Genomic DNA, 20,712 nt, shown 5'->3' with positions numbered 1-20,712 from the left:
GAACTACTATACTACACCACTATTGTCACAAAATAATGTTACAGGAGTCTGTGCTTGAGGCACTACTTCTAATTCCATAAAAAAAACTTCTTAAACCAGACTATCTCTTTTGCTTGCTTCACTAGCAGCAACATGCTCTGCCTTTGTAGTCGAATCTGCAATACATTGTTGTTTTACACTTCTCCAACTAACTGCTCCACCACCAAATGTAAACACATATCCATATGTTGACTTTCATCAATAGTGCTAAGATTTTGCCAACTATAATTGATGTATAAATACGACGCACATAGAACTCTTAAAAGCAATAGCCAACTAAAGTTCAAGGCCAAGTGACCATGCACAAAAAACGCAATTCTTGGATGTTACAAAGTAATAGTTTGGAGTAGATACATAAACTAAAGTTTATTTACAGTCTATGATATAATTTGTTTACTAAATTTTGAAAGTATACCCGGCCGACCACGTTCCAAATTATTGTTTATTAATGGGTAATTTTTTGCAAACGTTAATTAAAATGAAATACTTCGGAACATTCAGCAACCATGATTGTATTATCATGGCTTCATGTTGATTATTTATTTTTGAGTATGTTCAATCGAGAAAAGAAATATTTTTTTTATTATTAAGAAGAGATTCATTGCCATAAAAGGGTAATCTTACTCCCACGAATGAAATTGTTTAAATTTTTGTTGTTTGAATTTTTTTAATTCATGTTATGTAGAAAATTTTAAGTAAATTCAAAATATTTAGCAAAAGAAATTATTTCATTTAACTGCAGGAATTATGGCTAAGTTCAAGACAAGGAGAATATGGATAGATCAGTTAGAGCATTTTCTTGGTTTACATTGAGCTTAATTATTTAGTAATTACTGTTATATTGCTTATCATTAGCAACTGTTAGTGTGGACTTAAGAGCTTCCTCTTTTAAAGCATAAATGTCTTACATAATTATTTATTGTTTTTTTTTTTTTTTTTTTTTTTATTGTTTGAAGTCTAGAACAAAATTTGGCAAACAATTAGCGCTGGAAACTTTGATCAATTAATTTTTTGTATGAGTTTTAATGTAGTTTGGAAATAAGATTTTTGATACACAATAATAAAATGAAAAAAAATTATATAAAAAGATCCCCGTTTGTTGAACGGGTCTAAAAATCTAGTTAAACATATTCTAATGACCACTTGGTCTTTACATTACCCAAAAAAACAGGCTTCTTATACATGGTCAAGTACTCAAGTTAAAGGCACCCGAAATTCTATACTTAGTAACTCCAGTTTAGATTTTTTGCGCCACTTGGATATGTTTCGTTTGGTTTCGTTTTGTTTTTAAAGAAGACTTGGTTCATTCATAATCTCAATCGTAATCATGATGTCAAATTACACTTTAAAATCTCGACATATACTACCAATTATAGTACAAAATATCAGGATATGAGTATTTATCGATATTCAATTTATGGATATGTATCGTGGATATATTCCTCTCTTTGAGGATATTTGGCATTGTTTCACATGCAAATATCGTGGATATATCCAAAATATCGAAAAATATCGTAGATATTGTAGATATTTCTTGATATATCATGATACATTATTTATATTTATTTGAAATATAATGGTAAATATTAAATAAAATTATTATATACACAAAATATCTCCAAATATCGCAATATATCGCAAATATCACAAATATCGTTAAAATATCACCGATATTTGCAGTCGTATATATCTCTGAACATATTGTGATATTTATATATTTTTTTCTAGAATATAGAAATAGATATCCCAAATATCAAGATATATCGGGATATTTTGTACTATGCTGTCAATATATCGATGACTGGGTTTCCATGCGAATGGAGTATCCACATACAAAATGCACACACGATAATTACAACACCATTCTCTAAGAAATCGACAAAATATCATAAAAAAAAATACTAAATTTTCGTGTACTTATCCACCTAAGAATCTAAGATACCCATTGTTTGGTTATTCTTGGAGTACAGCTTTGAAGATTTGCAGAGAGAACAAAGGGGGGGGACAAGGTAAAGATCGAGTACTACTGCCATGGATTTGGTGTACTTTCAAGGGGGGACGCATTTGTAGTAGTGAATCTGTGAAGAGCTGTCATTGTGTGTTGTTTTGCAATTTCTTTCCATTTGTAAGCCCTTGTAGGCTAAGTGTCCGACACAAGGGCGCGGCCCCTGGCTCAGCCTAATCTCCAGAACTATGCACCATCTCGCTTCTCTCGGTCTCTCCTAATTGAATCGAGCTCATCCATAGCCCCATTCCCTCTGATAATCTCAACTCCAGCGTCCCTTCCATTATCTTGATGATACCTCCACTTGGCTTACATGCTGTGGATGATATCCTCTGACACGTAGGCTAATATATCACTGGTTTTTTTGTCCTAGTGATGTCTCAAAGTGGGACCCTGTACAAAATGATGGGTCACTACCATTACCAATCTACCAGACGACCACGTTGCAGTTTTGTCTCTGAATGAAGATGATAATTGGTGACAAAGAGACAAAGTAACACTGGTCAACTCTTTTGATGGATCACTTTTTATGGAATAACTAGTATGTGGCACGTGCTCATGCACGTGTGTTCTAAGGACTTGACAAAGAAACGAAATGGTGGGAACACTAAAGCCGTTATTGTTGAACTAGCAAAAGGCACGTACTGCGCACGTATTCAATTGTGGGCAGCCGTTGTTTAACTTTCTCACGTGATGAGGAGACCCACCAATGAAGACACATGGCAAAGTTTTGATATTTAAAAAGAAAGGAAAGTTACAATTATACCCTTATAACATATGTGAAAAAGACTATTTTACCCCTATTTGTTTGACTTTTCCAAACATAAGGGCATCTCCAATGGGGAGTGTAAATCATATAGAGTGGAAATTTTACAACCCAAATGTCAAAAAACTCTTTCCAATGGGGGTGTTATACCGTAGGTAATAAATAGAGTATTAGTTGATAGAGAGGGTAGGAAATTCCCCCTTTTATCGGTAATAAAAAGTCAGTCAAAACAGTCTAAAAGAAAAATCGACGAAGAAACCTAGAGGTATTTATTTCTAAAACTATTTGAAAAATTTAAACGGTTGCGAGGACTGTAGATAAAAGTTGACGCCACTTTAAGAAAATTGAACTTTTTTACATTTTTCCATTGGGAACAATAGAGAGTGAATTTTATGGACTCTATAATAATTTACAATTGGAGTTATAAAATCCTAATGGCACCTAAGTGACGCCTATGTGGAGGTGTAATTTTACACCCTCCATTGGAGATGCCCTAAGGCCCATTATGATTAGAAATTAATTTAAAAAACTATAATACTACAATTTTACCCCTACAAAATGACAAAAAAAAATAAAAATAATAGAGAATGTGAAATTACCAAACTGCTCTATGTGACGTACGTGAAAACACTATTCATCATACCCTATATTTTTCTATATATTAAGATGTTGAGTAATGTTTAATATAGAATATTTTATAATTACATTTGTATCCTCAAAAATTTAGATATTTACTCATTTCTAAACTAATGTGTTGGTTAGAGTTTAATTTTTTTAATGGAGACAAAACAGTCTCAAGAAAAAAGTGACGAAGAGACCTAGAGGTACATAAAAAACTATTATTCTACGGTTGCAGGACTGTAGATAAAAATTGCGATTTTTAAGATAGTTTAGATGAATACAGAACAATGAATATAGAACGTTGGCAAACCTCATGGAATAATGAATACAGAACAAACTTTTTATGGAACACATTCCAAACCTTTTTATAAGGCTTGGTGCTTTGCATTCACTCAAAATTGCGGTGGTTTTCTATATAGAGTATTATCGAGAAATGGAGAGTGTATTCAAAGCGAAATGAAATGGCATGATTTGTAAAAACCCAAATAGCGCCATTTGAAGTTGCGTGATTTGTAAAAACAATTTCATACAGTGCTATTTGAAATAGAGTGGTTTGTAAAGTGTTTCCACCAAACCGATTTTAAAATACAATTTCATACGGCACTGGTCGAAGTGGCATTGAAAAACAGGTAGATTTCAAACTGCACCAATTCTAATGGCATAGGATTGTTTAGACCATTGATTCAGCGAAACTTTTCTCTCTATCCGGATAACACTGTTTTTCAGAAAGATAGAAATACAGAGTACCATTCCACTCAGCCTAAATAGTTGCACCAGTACGACCTCCATCAAGGATGTCTTGTTCACAAATTGAGTGTATTGATGAAGGACCTCGTTGCATATTAGTTTGGAAGTTAGATGGCCGCTAAAAAAAAAGGTTAAAGTTACGTTGCGTATTGGGAACTGCCGATTGATCCAGTCTCAATTTTATATCTTTCCACTAAATATTCTGACAATGACTTTACATAACACATTTCGTATCATGTAGATTTTTTATTTCCATAAACATATTTCGTATCATGTAGATGACATTATGAAAATGCCTGTTTTTTTTTTTCTTTCCCTTTCCAATTTCGTTTTAAGCCACTTGAATCTGAACATTTGTAGTTATATGTTATAAACTTATATCTTAGTTCCTGAAATACCATTCCTATACAACCATATAATGATATAAGTAGATACATTCATAGTATTAGTTAGTGATAGGACTTTTGCGTCTCGCTAATTAGTTTTTCATCTTGGAGGCTTCCGAAAGTATAGAAAATGCCAAATATATATTCTTCGAGGAAGGTATTACAATTTAGAAGACAAGACAAAAGGTACTGAAACAGAAAGCATGGGTACCTCGTCAATTCTGGATACAATTTCAAAAGCCATGCCTAAGGGTGGAATTTGAGTCGAGGGCTCAGAATTCCGCTTGGATTTGGCTCGTTTAAGTTCGGTTCTCGAGTTCATTTCATTTACTTATATGAGCGAATTAGAATTTCAAATAAAAGCTCGTGTAACAAATGAGCTTGATGAAGCTCGGCTCATTTAGTTCAAATAGCATATTTATAGTATAAAATAACCGAGGGCTCGGAGCTCGGGTTGGGCTTGGCTCGTTTAAGCTCGGCTCGAACTTACTAGTTTAACTATATGAGCCGAGCTCGAGCTCAATTTAAAACTCGTATAATTAGCGAGCCGAGCTTGAGCCATGCCACGCCATCTTCATAACAAACCAACCATACATACATCACAACTGCATTCAAACAAAAATCATCTCTCCATTATCTTATGACAAAAGTTTGTTAATTTAATAAATACAATGTTCAAACTTCAAAGTGATGTGGTCCTCTAGCCTTTTTACAGGGTTTAGATGCCAAGTGTCTCATTCACAAGGAAAAGTTGGAGACAAGATTGTCACCATTCATGTCTGAATTTTAGAAAGATCTTTTTGCCTGCTGAGACAGCTGCTTTCGTTTTCGTGGATTTGCCCCACCACTTGAGAATCCAAAACCAGTATGGACTAGAGTGTAGGGGATTGGCCGATGTAGTTCGTGAGGCAATTTTTGGAAAATATTTTTTTTGCAGCTTGATCATTTATCTCTTCATTTTTTTTTTAAAGATGGCTGGGATTTTGCATATTCCCATATGTTTTTATTATCTTTCGTAATCCTTAGTTACATCATCGTGTATTATAGTACTTCTAAGAGACATCCCATCAGTTATGTGATGTGCATGAGACTCAGATCCAATAACTCCTCTAGTATAATGCGACTCCCAAATATATGAGTGCACATTACACTCACAAACAACTCCAAACTCTCGCTATATCAGAACACTCGCATATTCAACAGCCAGTGACTCGACCCCATCTTGTGACATTATTATCTATTACTGTCATTATTACCAACTTTATCTTTAAACCCTTTTTCCGTAATATATGCATCATTACAATCATCAACTATCATTACCGAAAACACTATTATTATATTTTATGCCAACTCAGATAGACCTAAAATACCTATAACTGCTATCCACGTGCCTCTTATATACATATGTCATTCATCACGACCGCACATCTGTACCCATCAGTACACGTGTTGCATCTGATGCTCACTCCTAATGACTATAAAAATCACCCTCTAGAGTTACGTGTGGCTTGATTCCAATCTCAGTTACACAGTGCTGGATACATAGACATCTTCTTACTCATAAAAAACAGCTATTAACACCAAACAAAACCTTATTTATTATTCTAACTTAAGAGCTAAGAGCTAAGAGCCAAGTCTTAATCTTTGGTGTAAATTTAGACATTTACAATACATAAAGGATTTGAAAAAACAAAAGATTCCATATTAGCACCTAAAGAGAGCTTTGCAAGGTGATCTGCAACTCTATGCTCTTCACAATAGACATGAAGGAAGGCAATCGGGTTTACACTAAGCACAAGTTTCTTAATTGATGCCACCAGATTCCAGCATGTCCATGGCGTTGTCTCAATTCCCCTAAGATACCAACTTCAATTGCCTTTAGTTCCTAGTACAAGATGTTGGAATCTCTTGTGTATTTCTAAATACTAGTGTGTGTGTGCAAAGTGGAGGAGATGAACAAATGGTATTCTCGCCACTTTAGTGCATAGTAGATAGTCCCACATTGGTTATCCACCACATCGGGTAGGGTTGGACTGGGCTTGGGCTTCTTGTTGTGGGTAGTGGTTTGACCCAATAGCCTAAACTTGTTTTGCCTTTTTCTTGGCAAACAAGTTTTAGGTGTTCTATTAGGAGTTGGTCTCTCTTTCTCCTAACCTCTATAAATAGGACTTGTGAGTCCATAGAAAAAATAGACTTGATCGAAACTCAACTTAGAAAAACGAAAAACTCAAACCAAATTTCTTTCTTCTTTTTTTCGGTCGGCCTAGAGAGAGAGTTATATTCTTTGTTACAGAGGGTAGTCCGTTCTAGTGCAAAGTCAGTCATTGTTAACCATTGAACCACAATGAGGAAAGGCGCCCTTTGCCTTTCGCACTATTGGAAGGGGCGAAATCTTTCCTTAAGGACGGACTAATCCGCGCCTTGGTTATTCCCGATTCTTCGTCCTTGTTTCTTCATTGTTCTTTGTTCATTCCATTTATACTTTGGTTCTTTGTGTTCATACAACTATTCTAACAATCTTAAGGAAAGAGTTTTGTAGTAGAACAAAGGAGAGTGCTTTTAATATGGCAATCAAAAGATAAGTCTTTTACTTTGAATTATTTTTGTGTTATTGTGTTATGACTTTAGAAATTTTCTAATAATTTCGTTTTTGTTAGGGAAACCAATTAAATATTCAATATTTATTGATCTTTTGTGGTTTATCAAACCCTATATGGTTGTAGACCTTTCTCCTACGTTTGTAGGAGTCAAATATGAGATTTCTATCAAGAAAAACGTCAAAGTTCGTCTTTTTTGACTCTTTGCGTCACTCGTTCACGAAACTGCTATAACTTTCAGCTCAGAACTCGGTTTTGCAATCCGCTTTTTGGGTTGAAAAGCTGATTCAAAGAGCTTTCCAGTGGTATAAGGCTTGATACCCAATTCTTCATGAGCTAGTTCAGAATTACAGTTCTTTTGAACTGTTTTTCTAGGAGGAAAATATGGTAATCCGATTTTTTCAATCGGTTAGGTATCGTATTCTTTCACTCTTTGCAATTCTTTTGGTTTGATTATATGGTGATATTCTTGCCTTGAGTTGCATGCTAGTTTTTCTTAGGAGGAAATCCCTAAGCTTAAACTTCTTTAATAACCTAGTCAACAAATTATCGTGTTTATCAATCGAGGAATTAATTGGTTTGACTAGAAGTAGTTTGATATTAATTTTCTTTGTACATATGTAGATGTATGTAGATAGTCTAAGAGAGACCTTAAGATAGTTAATATCAACCACACTCAAATCTTGGATAGTAATTATAATGTATTCAATGCATAATTGTTTATCTTTATTGAGTGAACGTGTTGTTAGACGATGGTTATAATTATCTTTACCGCTGTGAAAATACATGTTAGATGAAGTAACTTGTAGCTTATATCTAATATAGCATATGTTAAAGTTGTGTAGCATGCTATTTTTGGATATTAATCATCGTGGATTTACTTTAAACTTGATAATAGTTTATTGGTAAATTTTTCTAGTTGAAGACATTAATGGATTGAGCCATTAGATGTTGTGGTAGTACTTGAGGTCTTGTTGATAGGGTATTCTATCTTACTTGAGCTCATATAAAAGAGGAGGTGGAGTCCTCGGTTGTTTTGCATATTCAATGGCTAGATTTGCTTAAATATTGTATACTTTTTGTTGTGAGGGTACAATTAAAGTTTACTTTTCCGAACCTATGATATGATATTTACCATGTTTGGCATGAATGCATTATTTAACATTGACATGAAGTTTAACCATGTCATATATTATAAAGTAATGAGCATCGTTGTCTACGAGGAAACAATATAATATGAAACAATCAATATCCTCTTAAACCTAATTTAGTCAAGGAGATGTAAGGTAATGGTTTGTCTTCTTAGACAATATCCTCCGATTGACTATTTTAGACAAGGAGATGTAATGCTTGTAGATTGTCTTATTAGGCATTATCCTCCTATGACTATGGATAAATAGCCAAGGTGATGTACAAGTCGTGGATTGTCTCCCTATGGCAGTTGGAATGTTGAATGATGAAAAGAAGGATGATCTTGATATTATCTTGGGTAAAACCTTTTTCATCTAATTCTTCTATTCTTTAAAATTCATTTGAATCACTTGTGGATTTCCTTTCATATAGATAACATGAACATAATATGACTATGTTTAATATGATCTAGAATCATAGACTTGAGTAAAGTATATTCTTGTCATAAGAGTGCATTTTATTGTTGTTGTTTCTTTTTTAGTGTTTGTAGCGGTATAATGTGTTTTGCATGTAAGTTTGATTAGGTTGAGTAACCATTGAACTGTGGGGGTAGTGACCCATATGCATGACAATGTTTTACCATAGTTCATCTCACAAGATAATTGGAAAGACAATCGAACTACAAAGTATGGAAAGGTCTTGGGCCTATCCAAAAATGTTTCAAAATGTGGGGGTGTCTTGCCAAGGCTATTGTGAATAAATCTAAAAAGAAATATATATATATATATATATATATATATATATATATATAGGATGGTTATATGAACTCCACCTTATAGCGACTCCAAAGTTACTCCACTCATAAAAATGAACTTACAAAATGAACTGAGGGGACTAATTTTTTTTTGTGGATGTGTACATCTCATGATGGAGAACACCCCACCAAAAATCAGCTCAATTGAATATGTCTAACCTTGTCAAAAATTGTATCGAAATTAAAAAAAATCTGGCCCGGTTGGATAATTTCATAACTTTCTAAATGATTTTTGATGAGGTTGTACATCTTCAAATGAGCTGATTTTTGTGAGGATGATCTCTTATTGTGGGAAAACATCTCCACCAAAAATCAGCTTCTAGTTCATTGAGTTAAGTGGTGGAGTTCATTTGGAGTTAAGTTTTAGTGGAGTTCATATAACCATCCCTATATATATATATATATATATATATATATATATATATATATATATTATTATTATTATTATTTTTTTTTGAGACCTAGAATTATCAAGTAGATGTTCATTGGTGAAACTCATAATAGTGATGTTTGTTTTCGGTTGTCATGAGTGATAACAATTTTGTAGATACCACACTATTATTGAATGTCTTATATGCTAATTTTATTTGAGGTTGTGCTTTCTCGAGAAATTGGCATAGAGTGGTTGAATGTTCATAATGAACTACATAAGATAATCCCATTATTTCTGCACAAGAAATTTGGAAGACTATCAATGAGTATTTCCACCATTAACGGTGAAGATGTTTATATGTTTCTTAAGGAAGATTCATTAACCTATAAGGAAGTTGTCTGTCTATGAGAAGTGTCTTTTTTGAAGGATACAACTCCTATAAACTGGACTCTTGATTTATTGGGGGATCTATGTTGAATTGGATCTTCAAGAGAAAACTAAAACGTGATAGTTGTATTGCAAAATACAATGTTAATAATAATAGCCAAGGGGTTTCAATCAGAGACAAAATTTATACTATTTTGAAACCTTGCTCATATAACTAGAATTTCTTCTACGAATTCTAAAGACTCTAGTTGAGTAGTTGTCTTGGAACTACAATACCAAGTAGTACCGGTGATGAGTGAAGGTATACAATTTAGTTAAATCTTTGTATGAGTTGATTCAAAAAACTATAAATGGCATGAGCAATTCAACAACATATTAGTGTCATATGGATGTCAAAGTACCGTTGTTGATAAAAAAAAAAATGTGTACTTTCTTTAGAACAAAGCAAGACATATGTGTTAATCTCTTTTGTTTAGATGATTTCATATCATGAGTGCTAGCATTGAGAATGTGTATGAGACAGAGAAATTTCTATTTGAAACACGTCATAAACCGTCATTGAAAATGATAGTTTATTATGTTGTTAAACTCATTTCAGAATCGCTATATTCAGTTGTCAAGATGTTGACGTTTGAATATGGTTGAAGCCACACAATACCTTAAACCGGACCGGCCGGGATGGTATAGGGGAATTTCGGCACTTCTGAGAATTGAATGGTCAGGTGAATATAGGAATTAAAACTCATGTTGGTCTCATTATATTGTTATAGCACTTAGTAAAAATATTTTTCATTGAAAAGTATGGGTATTATGATAGTAAGCATGTGTTAACACATTTTGTGGCAAATATCCATCTTATGAAAAATAATCTCTTTGTGTTTTCTCATACTAAATATGTCAATATCATTGGTAGCCAATTGTACTTGATGGATAATGTATGTGAGACATGACATTGCCTACATTAATGGCATCTTGAAATGATAACCCATTGTGTCCTTATAAGGAACTTTGATGTATATTGTCGATTATCCAAGTCTTATAGCAGAGCCATTGATTATGGATGATATTTAGTAGATTTCCATCATTGTTAGAAGGGTAATATGTTATAAACCGGATCCAGAGAATGTTTATGTGTTTACCTTTGGTGGTAATTGAGTGTCTTGGATATCATCCAAGCTAATCGCCTTTAGAAAAGGCATGTGATGATCTTTGAGTGGGTTAGCAACCTCTTGGCAAATCTTCCCATTAGCTCTAAAACAAAATCCTCTCTGATATGTATATGTTTTGCAACTTTCTCATTCTGATAGCTAAGACATGTTATCTTATGTAATGCAATGGGAAAAGAATACATGTAAGTTGAGATATAACTTAATTAAGCGGTTAGAGATTATGTTAGGTTGGACTTAGTTTGGCCACATGTCTAACTGCACCACTTCTTTGGAGGCAAGTGGTTATCGTCGAGGGGATGAGACTTTTTGCCTTAGATAGAGGGCTTACAATCGACGGCAACCCCCTTTATATGATTGGAGATCCCATGAATTAGATTCAAAGGGAAAAACAAGTCACCTCGTCGCCTCGGTATGCTATTGTCTTTCTTTGACGCGTCCCCTATGACTAGATAGCATTATTGTATACTTTGTATAACTTGAATAGCAATGAGAAAAGGCTGAGTTATTTTACTCTTAATGGAATCCATAGTCCATTATTTTTTATGAGATAGTGTATTCTAACTGCTATGTACACTTGATGGATATCCACCTACGTGAATGTAGAACTGGGTCGGTTCTTATGAGTATTCACATAACACAGGCAGCGCAAGGGCCAAAAAGCGCAACACCGCAGAACAGGCATATAATGAAAGAGCAATGTGGGTGCATGTCCTCTATTTTATTACAAGGGAATGTTGGTTCAAAGATTTTTTAATCCACCACTTTCACGTATTATAAGACATATTACCCTATGACCGGTTCAAGCCCAGTAAAAACACCAAGATCTTATGCATTGTTTTTCGATTCTCTCCGGCATTTCGTTAACCCATTTCTTTTTGTAATATCCTATTCCAAAATAGTGGGGGACTATTAGTATTTTGAAATAGTGGGGGATTGTTGGAATCTCTTGTGTATTTCTAAATACTAGAGTGTGTGTGCAAAAGTGGAGGAGATGAACAAATAGTATTCTCGCCACTTTAGTGCATAGTAGATAGTCCCACATTGGTTATCCACCACACATCGGTAGGGTTCGGGCCCGGCTTGGGCTTCTTGTTGTGGGTAGTGGTTTGACCAATAGCCTAAACTTGTTTTGCCTTTTTCTTGAAGCAAAAGTTTTAGTGTTCTATTAGGGTTGGTCTCTCTTTCTCCTAACCTCTATAAATAGGACCTGTGAGTCCATAGAGAAAATAGACTTGATCGAAACTCAACTTCGGAGAAAAAGAAAAACTCAAACCAGGTCCTTTTCTTCTTCTCTTCTTCATGTCGCCCCCGAGAGTTATATTCACGTTACTAGAGGGTAGTCCGTTTCTAGTGCAAAGTCGGTCAGCCATAACCATTGAATCTTGTGAGGAAGACGCCATCGTTGCCTTTCTGCGCACCATTGGAAGGGGCTTAAATCTTTCCTTAAGAACGACTAAATCCGCCTTGGTTATTCCCGCTACTACGTCCCTTGTTTCTTCATTGTTCTTTATTCCTACGTTTCTACTTTTTAGTTCTTTGTGTTCATACAACTATTCTAACACAAGATAGAATACACATAGCCACCACCAGTATAAGCAAAAATGACTTGCCCATGTTCATTTCGAGCAATACCACCATATCCAACATATTCAAAATTCATAGACCCATCACAGTTTAACTTATGCACCCAGTAGGAGGTAGTAACCATCTGACCTTTTTGAGTTTTGTCCTATATTTAAGCGATAGACCTATTCTGTCAGCCAACACTCTCATTTGGACTGAGTCTTTGATCTCCTCAACCTCAACTTCCAAATAATGTTTCATATCTCTAAGAGTCATGTTACTGATTGCTCTAGGATTGTCTTGTTTTCCATTGAATCTTCTGTTATTTCTGTTATTTCGTTCAGTCCTTAGGTAGCTAATGGTGGCACATATATACAAACTTGCATATGCAGCATAACCACAGATATTTTACTTTCTTTGATCTGTAGCCTGTAGAGCTTTCTAGTTTAGTCGGTTGCAGTGAAACTATCAGCCGTGTATTCCATTTTGCAGCCGTAGACAAAAGTTCCATAACCATTCAAAGTTGAATAGTTCAAGTTCAACAAACTGAACCTCAACTATCACCGTAGCCGACAATCTTTCGGTATTTGTTTGGGTGCTTTTCGGCACTTTCAGTTTTGTTGAAGCATTCTGAAAAAAATGGTTTGTAGTCATTTAAGTATGTAACAATTTTAATTTGTTATCAGTTCCTTGAGCCTACAGCTTGAACTCATCTGATATACACTGAACGATAAATTAACTGGATGGCTCATCTATTTAGCAACATGGCTGCAGATGCAATGAACGACTGTTGCAGCTCATTAAGATTAGACCATACCAGGTACAACAATACTCTATGAAATGCATATATAACTAATGAAACACAGGTATGTTTTTTTTTGGGTTATATTGACATACCCCACCACTAGTTGCAATTAGGATTACCCCCATAATAATTGAAATTAGGATTTCCCCTCCAATTTGACAGTCAATAGAAGTCAACCAACAGTTTCCGTCAGTTGACTGGTCAAGGATCATGAATTGTCCTAAATACCCTTTTTCTGTGGAAATTACGAAATTAGCCATTGACACTGTTCAAAGCCCACACAACCATTTTCTTAGACCCACTCCTCTTGTTCGTCCTTTTCTTGTTTATGCTTCATCTGCAACTATTGGGTCAGTCAATGGAGCTGCTTCTGTTGTCTCGGAACCGAAGAATGAAGAGCAGACTCAATATGGTAGGCAGTATTTCCCCCTGGCTGCTGTTGGCCAAGTGAGTTTTTTTTTTTTTAACTTTTTGGCTTGTTTATACGTACTGCAATTATTGATATTTTGTGAAATATGTGAATGCTTGGCTTGTTTTTGTTGGTGCATCTTTGAATATTTAGGCAATGTATGAATTGTGTAAGAAGAACTAGTGTTTTTATGTTATATATAGGATGCAATTAAAACAGCACTATTGCTTGGAGCTGTTGACCGTGAGATTGGCGGGATTGCCATCTCAAGAAAGCAAGGAACTGCCAAGACAGTAATGGCGCATGGGCTACATGCGGTTCTTCCACCAATTGAAGTAGTTGTTGGTTCATTTTCAAATGCCGATCCAACCTGCCCCCGAGGAGTAAGGACACTGATTCGATTTAAAGTAGTTTTAGCATTCATATTCGACTAATAAACATGGGACGTAGACATCGACATAGCTTAATGCCGAATGCTTGAGGCATCAGAATGATCAATGTTAATCGATTTCATTTAGTAACAACAGCAGATAAATCGTGATACTACATGAACGACATTCTTACGATCTAAATGCTTATTGTGGGGATAATCCTAACAGGTTTTGGGTGTAAAGCCCACGCAGTTCTTTTAATTATGGATAAAAGGGATGTACAATCCGTTGTCTAATTACCACTTTTATCTTTAAGACAAAACAAATGTTGCAAATATGAAAACTTTATCGTAGAATTGGTAATTTTGTCCTTAAAATTTCCTATTGATTTCTCTCAAAAATTTTGAACAATGTCTAATTTTTAATATTGTTACAATGAAGTTTGGGCTTTAATATATAAAAATAATGTTAACTATGTAACTATTATTCGCAACGATGTTGCACCATTAACCTCAATCGACATATACATTTATTACAACTAATATTATTCAACATGAATGTTATCGGTCTAATGCGATGATTTGAGTGTTGCATTTTGAATTTCGAATGGCTTAACCATTATCAATTCCCCACCGTGATATAGATGTTGCACTATTAACTCTTCTACAACACCATGGATGTTGTAACTCTAAATTTGGGCTTCTAAACATGTTGCCACAACTACAACATGAATGTTACAATGTCAACTCAATCGCAACATAGATGTTGCATTGTCTATTACTATTGCAACAACCACTATGAACTCCCATTGTATTTAGATAAGGTCGCCTACATTACACTTTGATGTCGAGGTCTTTTGTCACATAAACAATACAATGTTCTTCAAGTTTATTAACCATATTATATCAATGACTAAAAATACACAAAAACAACATAGATTCTATTGCCTACATTTATTTGTGATACAAATTTCATCATAACACATACAAATACTATCGAAATTATACTACCATCAAGGCGAATATGGATTCAACCATCACCCTCACACTTAATGGTTCCATTAGAGATACCAGTCATTTTATTATTGATCCATATGGATTCAACCATCACCCTCACTTCATTCTTCCGGTTTGAGCATACAAGTCATTTTATTATACTCACACTAATGGACATACTTAGTAGAAAGTTTGTCGCGAGAGATATGGATTAAAACGGTGGCAATCAATTGCGTATTTCACATTCTAAAATGACAATTTGGGGGATAATAATTATGGATCCTTCGCAAACAATGTCTCGCATAATACTAGTGGGTGGGGTATTTATTCCATAATCCTCCAAATCAATCCACATAAATCACAATTGCAATTTGTTCAAAGAAGCTTTTTTTTTTGATAACTAATTGTTTATTCCATCATACACCATTTTATACCCCTGCATATTAGCCAAAAAAGCTTCCTTAATTTGGTGAAATCCATCGAAAAGAAGTTTTTCTTTTTGATATAGAATGTTCCAATGCTTACCATATCTTGGCTAAAAGTGCAAGTCATCATACACCATTTTATACAATCCCAAGTCTTGAACCATCTCTAATTGATCTTGTGTTGCAAAGCTCTCCCTATCTAGATCTTATTCACATCATAACAAACAAGAAAAATTTTGTTTCTTAAGTATTTGAAGCTTAAAGCCAAACGCATTAACTACCTTAACAAAACCAAGCTTAAAACTTAAAAATGAAGAACACCAATTCTCATTTACACATTAAATCAAAAGCCCAACATCATAAAAATCTAACCTTTTTCTTGCTAAGCCACTAGTGATTCCTTTCTTCATTACCCCAAACATGGATAACAAATTTATGTTACCCAAACTTTTTCAATTGATGAAATCACATATCACGATCTCAAACTCAATAAAAGAGATTTTTTCAAGACAAACTACAATAAGAACTAAACAGAGAAGAAAAGGGTAAATTTGGTATTAGAAGAAGCTAAAGGAGGTGATCTAATTGGGTCAATGACCTTATTCCATAATTTTAACGTGCGGAAACTTTTAATTCACAACTTAAAAAAAAGGGTGGGCTTTAGCCGTAATTCAAAAAGTCAATGGGTTTTAAACTAATAAAGACTCAAATCAGGGTTTTTACCCCAGTTTTATGTAATCCTAATTGCAACTAGTGGTGGGGGGGTATGTCAATATAACCCCCCTTTTTTTTTTGATATAATGTTTATTCCACAATCCTCTTAAACCCCCTCTCCCCCAGTCAAAGTGGGAATGTAGACCAACCTGGCAACCACCCAAGTCTTGACTAAGCAAGCCACTGGACACATACTCATAATCACTTAAGGGCATCTCCAATGGGGGGTGTAAACTGTATAGAGTGGAAATTTTACACTCCAAATATAAAAAAAACTCTCTCCAATAGGGGTGCTATACCGTAGGTAATAGTGTATTAGCTAATAGAGAGGGTGGGGAATTCCCCCTCTCGCTATTAGTTAATAAAAAACCCGGGCGACACTCGAACTGACGTCTGAGTGAAATAATTTTCGGACGTTTTTTGGAGTATCGTCCATTTCTAATTCCAAAGTAATTTTTTAACTCGGACGTCACTTGAAGCGACGTCCCAATTTAAATTAAAGAGGGACGTCACTTGGAGTATAGGATTTTAAAATCTATTTTTTTTTACACTCTTCCATTGGAGAGTATAGAGTGTGGATATTTATAAACTATACAATCTTATCTGATTAGAATTGTGTAAAAAATCTAAATGGCACCTACGTAGAGCCTAGGTGGAGGTGTAATTTTACACCCCCCATTAGAGATGCCCTAAGTAACGAAACGTTTTCTCGTGTTCTGACTTTTAGAACAATCATTTGTAGACACCATTATTATGGACCGTTATGTTAGGTACATTCACATGATATCAAATATAACAATAGTACTTCGCAATCATTGTTCATCGTATAGGTGTGTATCACGAGGGCACACAAAAACCTATATCAAACATCAAAAGTCCATCATGCAGTGGTTCTATAAATAGACACAAGTAGAACAAAGAAACCAAAAATTGTAGGCCAAAAAAAACAAAACGAAATCAGAATAGCACCTGTGATAGTAAACGCGCAACCCCTAAAAGTCGCCTCAAAAGGTAATGCTTATCAATATCGACCTTTCTCTTCTTTGAACTGAAACATACAACATTAAAACACAACTAACTTAACTTAAATGTCATCATATAATTCCACAAAAGAAAAAACAAAAATAAGTTATATTAGTACGGTAGGGGTTTTATTTTTCATAACCTGAAAGTAATTCAAAATCTCCTCCAACCCGGCTGACTTCAAAAGTTTCACATCCCTTCTCACCTAACAACATGAAAATATTTCTTTTCATTTGACTAAACAAAAAACAGTAATAATAATAAATTCGTACAACAACAAAATATTTAGTAATGATATAAGACCTTTAAAAGATATTGGAAATAGAAAGCTCGTCGATGCTGATTCTTTCTCTTGTATGCAATTCTATCAAGAGTAGCTGCCTCAGATTTGAGCTGAACAAGAAGTGATTTAATTCTCCCCTCCGGATTTTCATTCTTTCGCTTCATCAAAAAAAAATATTTTTTTTGGAGGCGAGCTTTAGGTTGAATTGCTTACTTGCGGTGTTGGAGAGAGGCAGAGAGAGCGAGCTAAATACCGATCGATCTGCCAGAGTAGAGAATAGAGAGCGAGCTAAAAAACACTTGCGGCGCTTGAGTGAGAGAGGGAAAGAGAATAGACAAATACTGATCGATTTGCCAGAGTGGGAAAATCTTTCGTGATTTTCGTCTAGCAAAATATATCCATCCGGATCAAGTGGGAAAACCAGGTCAGGTGCTGAGTTTGCCGGCTAACGAGAAAAGAGTTTGCCAAATCCTAATTGGTATCAAGCAGTGGCAAATAGCCTGTTAAGTGGGAAAATAAAATATTGATTTGCCAGTGGGAAAATTGGTTATCAAGCACGCCTGAAGACGCCACTTATAACACTTTTCAGACTGAGCAATTTAAGTTTTTGGAAAACTTTACTTCTCTTACAATCACTTTGAGAAAGGGTCATGAATTCTGACAAATGTAAGCGCCCAAATCAGCTTATTTGGTCTCTTTCCCTAGCCAAAACTATCGTTAATCACATCAATGTTGGCTCTAAGAAAAAAACTAGTCTTTCACTTTTAAATCAGGACATACTCGAGACAAAATTAACCCTGCATCTCGGCCACTCTTAAAAATGCCCCTCCGAACATATCACATCCCAATCTAAAACCATCCTCTTATATAGCCGAGCAATTGGCCTCCACTTGACTAGAAGTGCGTAAGTTATCTGTTGGCATGACAACTAATGGAAATGCTTATGCAGGCATCAGCTATTGGTATGGTCTAGTATTTTTACTAAGACAGAGCAAGGTGACCCTGAAGAAGCAGCTCAGAGGATTGAGGACTCGAAGGTGACCACTCTTTCGACCGCAAGAATCTCATCAATGCCCTATCAAGTAAGTATGCAGTTCTTTCATGGGGAACCATCTAGGTGGCGATTTAATCCCCCTCACCCCACCCTTTGTTGTAAGTCTAACTGTATAAGTAGAAAGATACTGCCTAATTCATCTGGAATGTTCCAAGGAAGGTGCAGTTACATCAGCCTTCCTGAAGACAGTTTTTGTGCATTTTCTCCTTTGGACACCCTAATAGAATCAACCCCTTCGACAAGGTAAAGAGAATCCACCTAAATACTGAGCGCTTGCCAAGGAATTCCACAGAAATCCTCCCCTAACTATTCCCAATGAAATACTACTCAAATTTCTAGTTACTATTTATGCATTCAAGATAATTACACAAATTTCACAAAGCAAGCAGGGATTAAAAGCAGTCATTTCTTAAATATAGAAACAATTCTGAAAATGATATAAACGTATGAATAAAAAAAAAGATTGTTCTAACCTTAAGGATTGTTCTTACTGTTAAACAAGATCTCACAAATAGATTAAACAAGTACATAGTACTAGAAGTTGCTAAAGTTTAGCGATGAGATCGACAGTTTCACTAGATGTTATAGAATACGAAGAATTGCACTGCGGTATGTTCCAACTTGATAAGAAACAGCAAAAATAATTTCATATCTATGTTATAATTACAAATCAAATACAAGAGCTTCACCTATGTTTCCAGCAGCACAGTCCTTATCCACATCTGTATTTAATTTACCAAGTTCAGCTGACAGGGAATTCTTTTGTCGCCTTGTTTTCAGTATAGCATCTGATTTCTTCATCAATCTAATGTACTTTTCCCTCACATTCAAAACCGGATGGGCATCAATTGCTGAATCATGATCATATGCTTCTTTAAGAATCGCAGTGCAGGTCTTGTTCCTTAATGAAAGATAAAATATGTGCGGGTGGCGATCAAATGCCTTGTAGAACTTCTGAGGCAAATCCAAATAAGTACGAAGACACAAAATTTTCTTCCTCTCCGCAGAGTGATCAACAAAAAGACTAAGCAATTCATGAAGAACGCCTAAAACCCGTTTCTCAAAAACTTCACAACTTCGATTCAAATTCGAACAGTCTTCATACGGCGATACATAAGGAAGCTTTTGAAACTCGTCTAACCAGTTTGAAATCTTCACTTTCAATCTCAACCCCTTTGATGGATAAAGAGGAAACGCAAGTGGCATCCACGAATCATCCAAACACACTCCTCTCTTCACAGCATTTCTCTGCAATGTAGACAATACCTTCTCACCACTATCAACACTCAATCCTCGTAACCCGTCTCCCATATCAACCAAACTAAACGAAGAGTCCAAATTCCCTTCCGGGTCTTTCAAATATTCATCTGGTAATCCTAAATACCATTGCATTCCTTTAACAATCTTCAAAGGAAGCTTCCTCCCTTCAGACATCAATATCAACCTCTTAAGTCCATCAACTATATCCTCTCTCCGCTCTCTATAAACAAGTTCCTCCTCATTATGAAGCTCAACAGCTTCTTTAGTCAATCTAAACCAAGGCAAATTATACTCAGGTCCTACAAACTCTTGGAAAATCGAAGGGTATTGTCTTAAAAACTTGGCAACTTTTATAGGTACATCTAACTCTAGCCCCCGTTTCGAAACAGCAGAAATGGGTATACATTTATCTGCTTCTTTAACAATGCAGTTTTTTAAAGCAATAATTGGTTTTAATTCTTGGGATTTATATATGGTTTCAATATTATCAAAAAATGAATCTTTTTTCCATTTCATTTTCACATCTACATAAGTTGCTTTCTGTGTGTAGTTGGGAAAAATAAGTTGTTGTATTAATTTTTTTAGTGATTTAAGATTGGGTTTAGTTATGAACATGGTTTGAGATTATTAGAAATGTAAAGAGTTGGTTTTAGGAAACTGACCTTGACTCGGCCTTATGGGGTGTGGGCAGTTTAATAGTGGTCAACAGAGGGCTGGGCTTCTTTTCTGTTGAGCGTTGAAATAATATTATATCGATATATCGGAAACTATGGTG

The 20,712-nt window shown here is 35.0% G+C and overlaps 1 protein-coding gene across 7 annotated transcripts; it reads right to left on the bottom strand.

Moving 5' to 3' along the window:
- Positions 1–71: 71 nt before the first annotated feature.
- On the bottom strand, positions 72–20,552 carry WTF9 (Ubiquitin carboxyl-terminal hydrolase family protein). 7 transcript variants are annotated; one of them, XM_086570704.1, is made up of 4 exons: positions 19,367–20,552; positions 17,483–17,545; positions 17,287–17,365; positions 72–191 (listed from the first exon to the last, which is right to left on the bottom strand). In XM_086570704.1, the coding sequence occupies exons 1-3, from the start codon at positions 20,550–20,552 to the stop codon at positions 17,322–17,324; spliced, it is 1,293 nt and encodes a 430-aa protein (XP_086426830.1). In that variant the 3' UTR covers positions 72–191; positions 17,287–17,321. The 7 variants fall into 7 exon arrangements, 4 of the variants coding, with proteins under 4 accessions (XP_086426830.1, XP_086426827.1, XP_086426829.1 ...); XR_015201070.1 differs by lacking the exons at positions 72–191; positions 19,367–20,552 and adding exons at positions 12,597–13,228; positions 17,644–17,733; positions 17,837–17,974 and having other exon boundaries at positions 17,287–17,545; XM_086570701.1 differs by lacking the exon at positions 72–191 and adding an exon at positions 12,597–13,228.
- Between the last annotated feature and the right edge of the window lie 160 nt (positions 20,553–20,712).

Source organism: Coptis chinensis, chromosome 7 (assembly GCF_015680905.1).
Source record: "Coptis chinensis isolate HL-2020 chromosome 7, ASM1568090v1, whole genome shotgun sequence".
Lineage (NCBI taxonomy): Eukaryota > Viridiplantae > Streptophyta > Magnoliopsida > Ranunculales > Ranunculaceae > Coptis > Coptis chinensis.
Note: the sequence above shows the minus strand (reverse complement) of the source record. Positions and strands in the feature narration are given on the sequence as shown.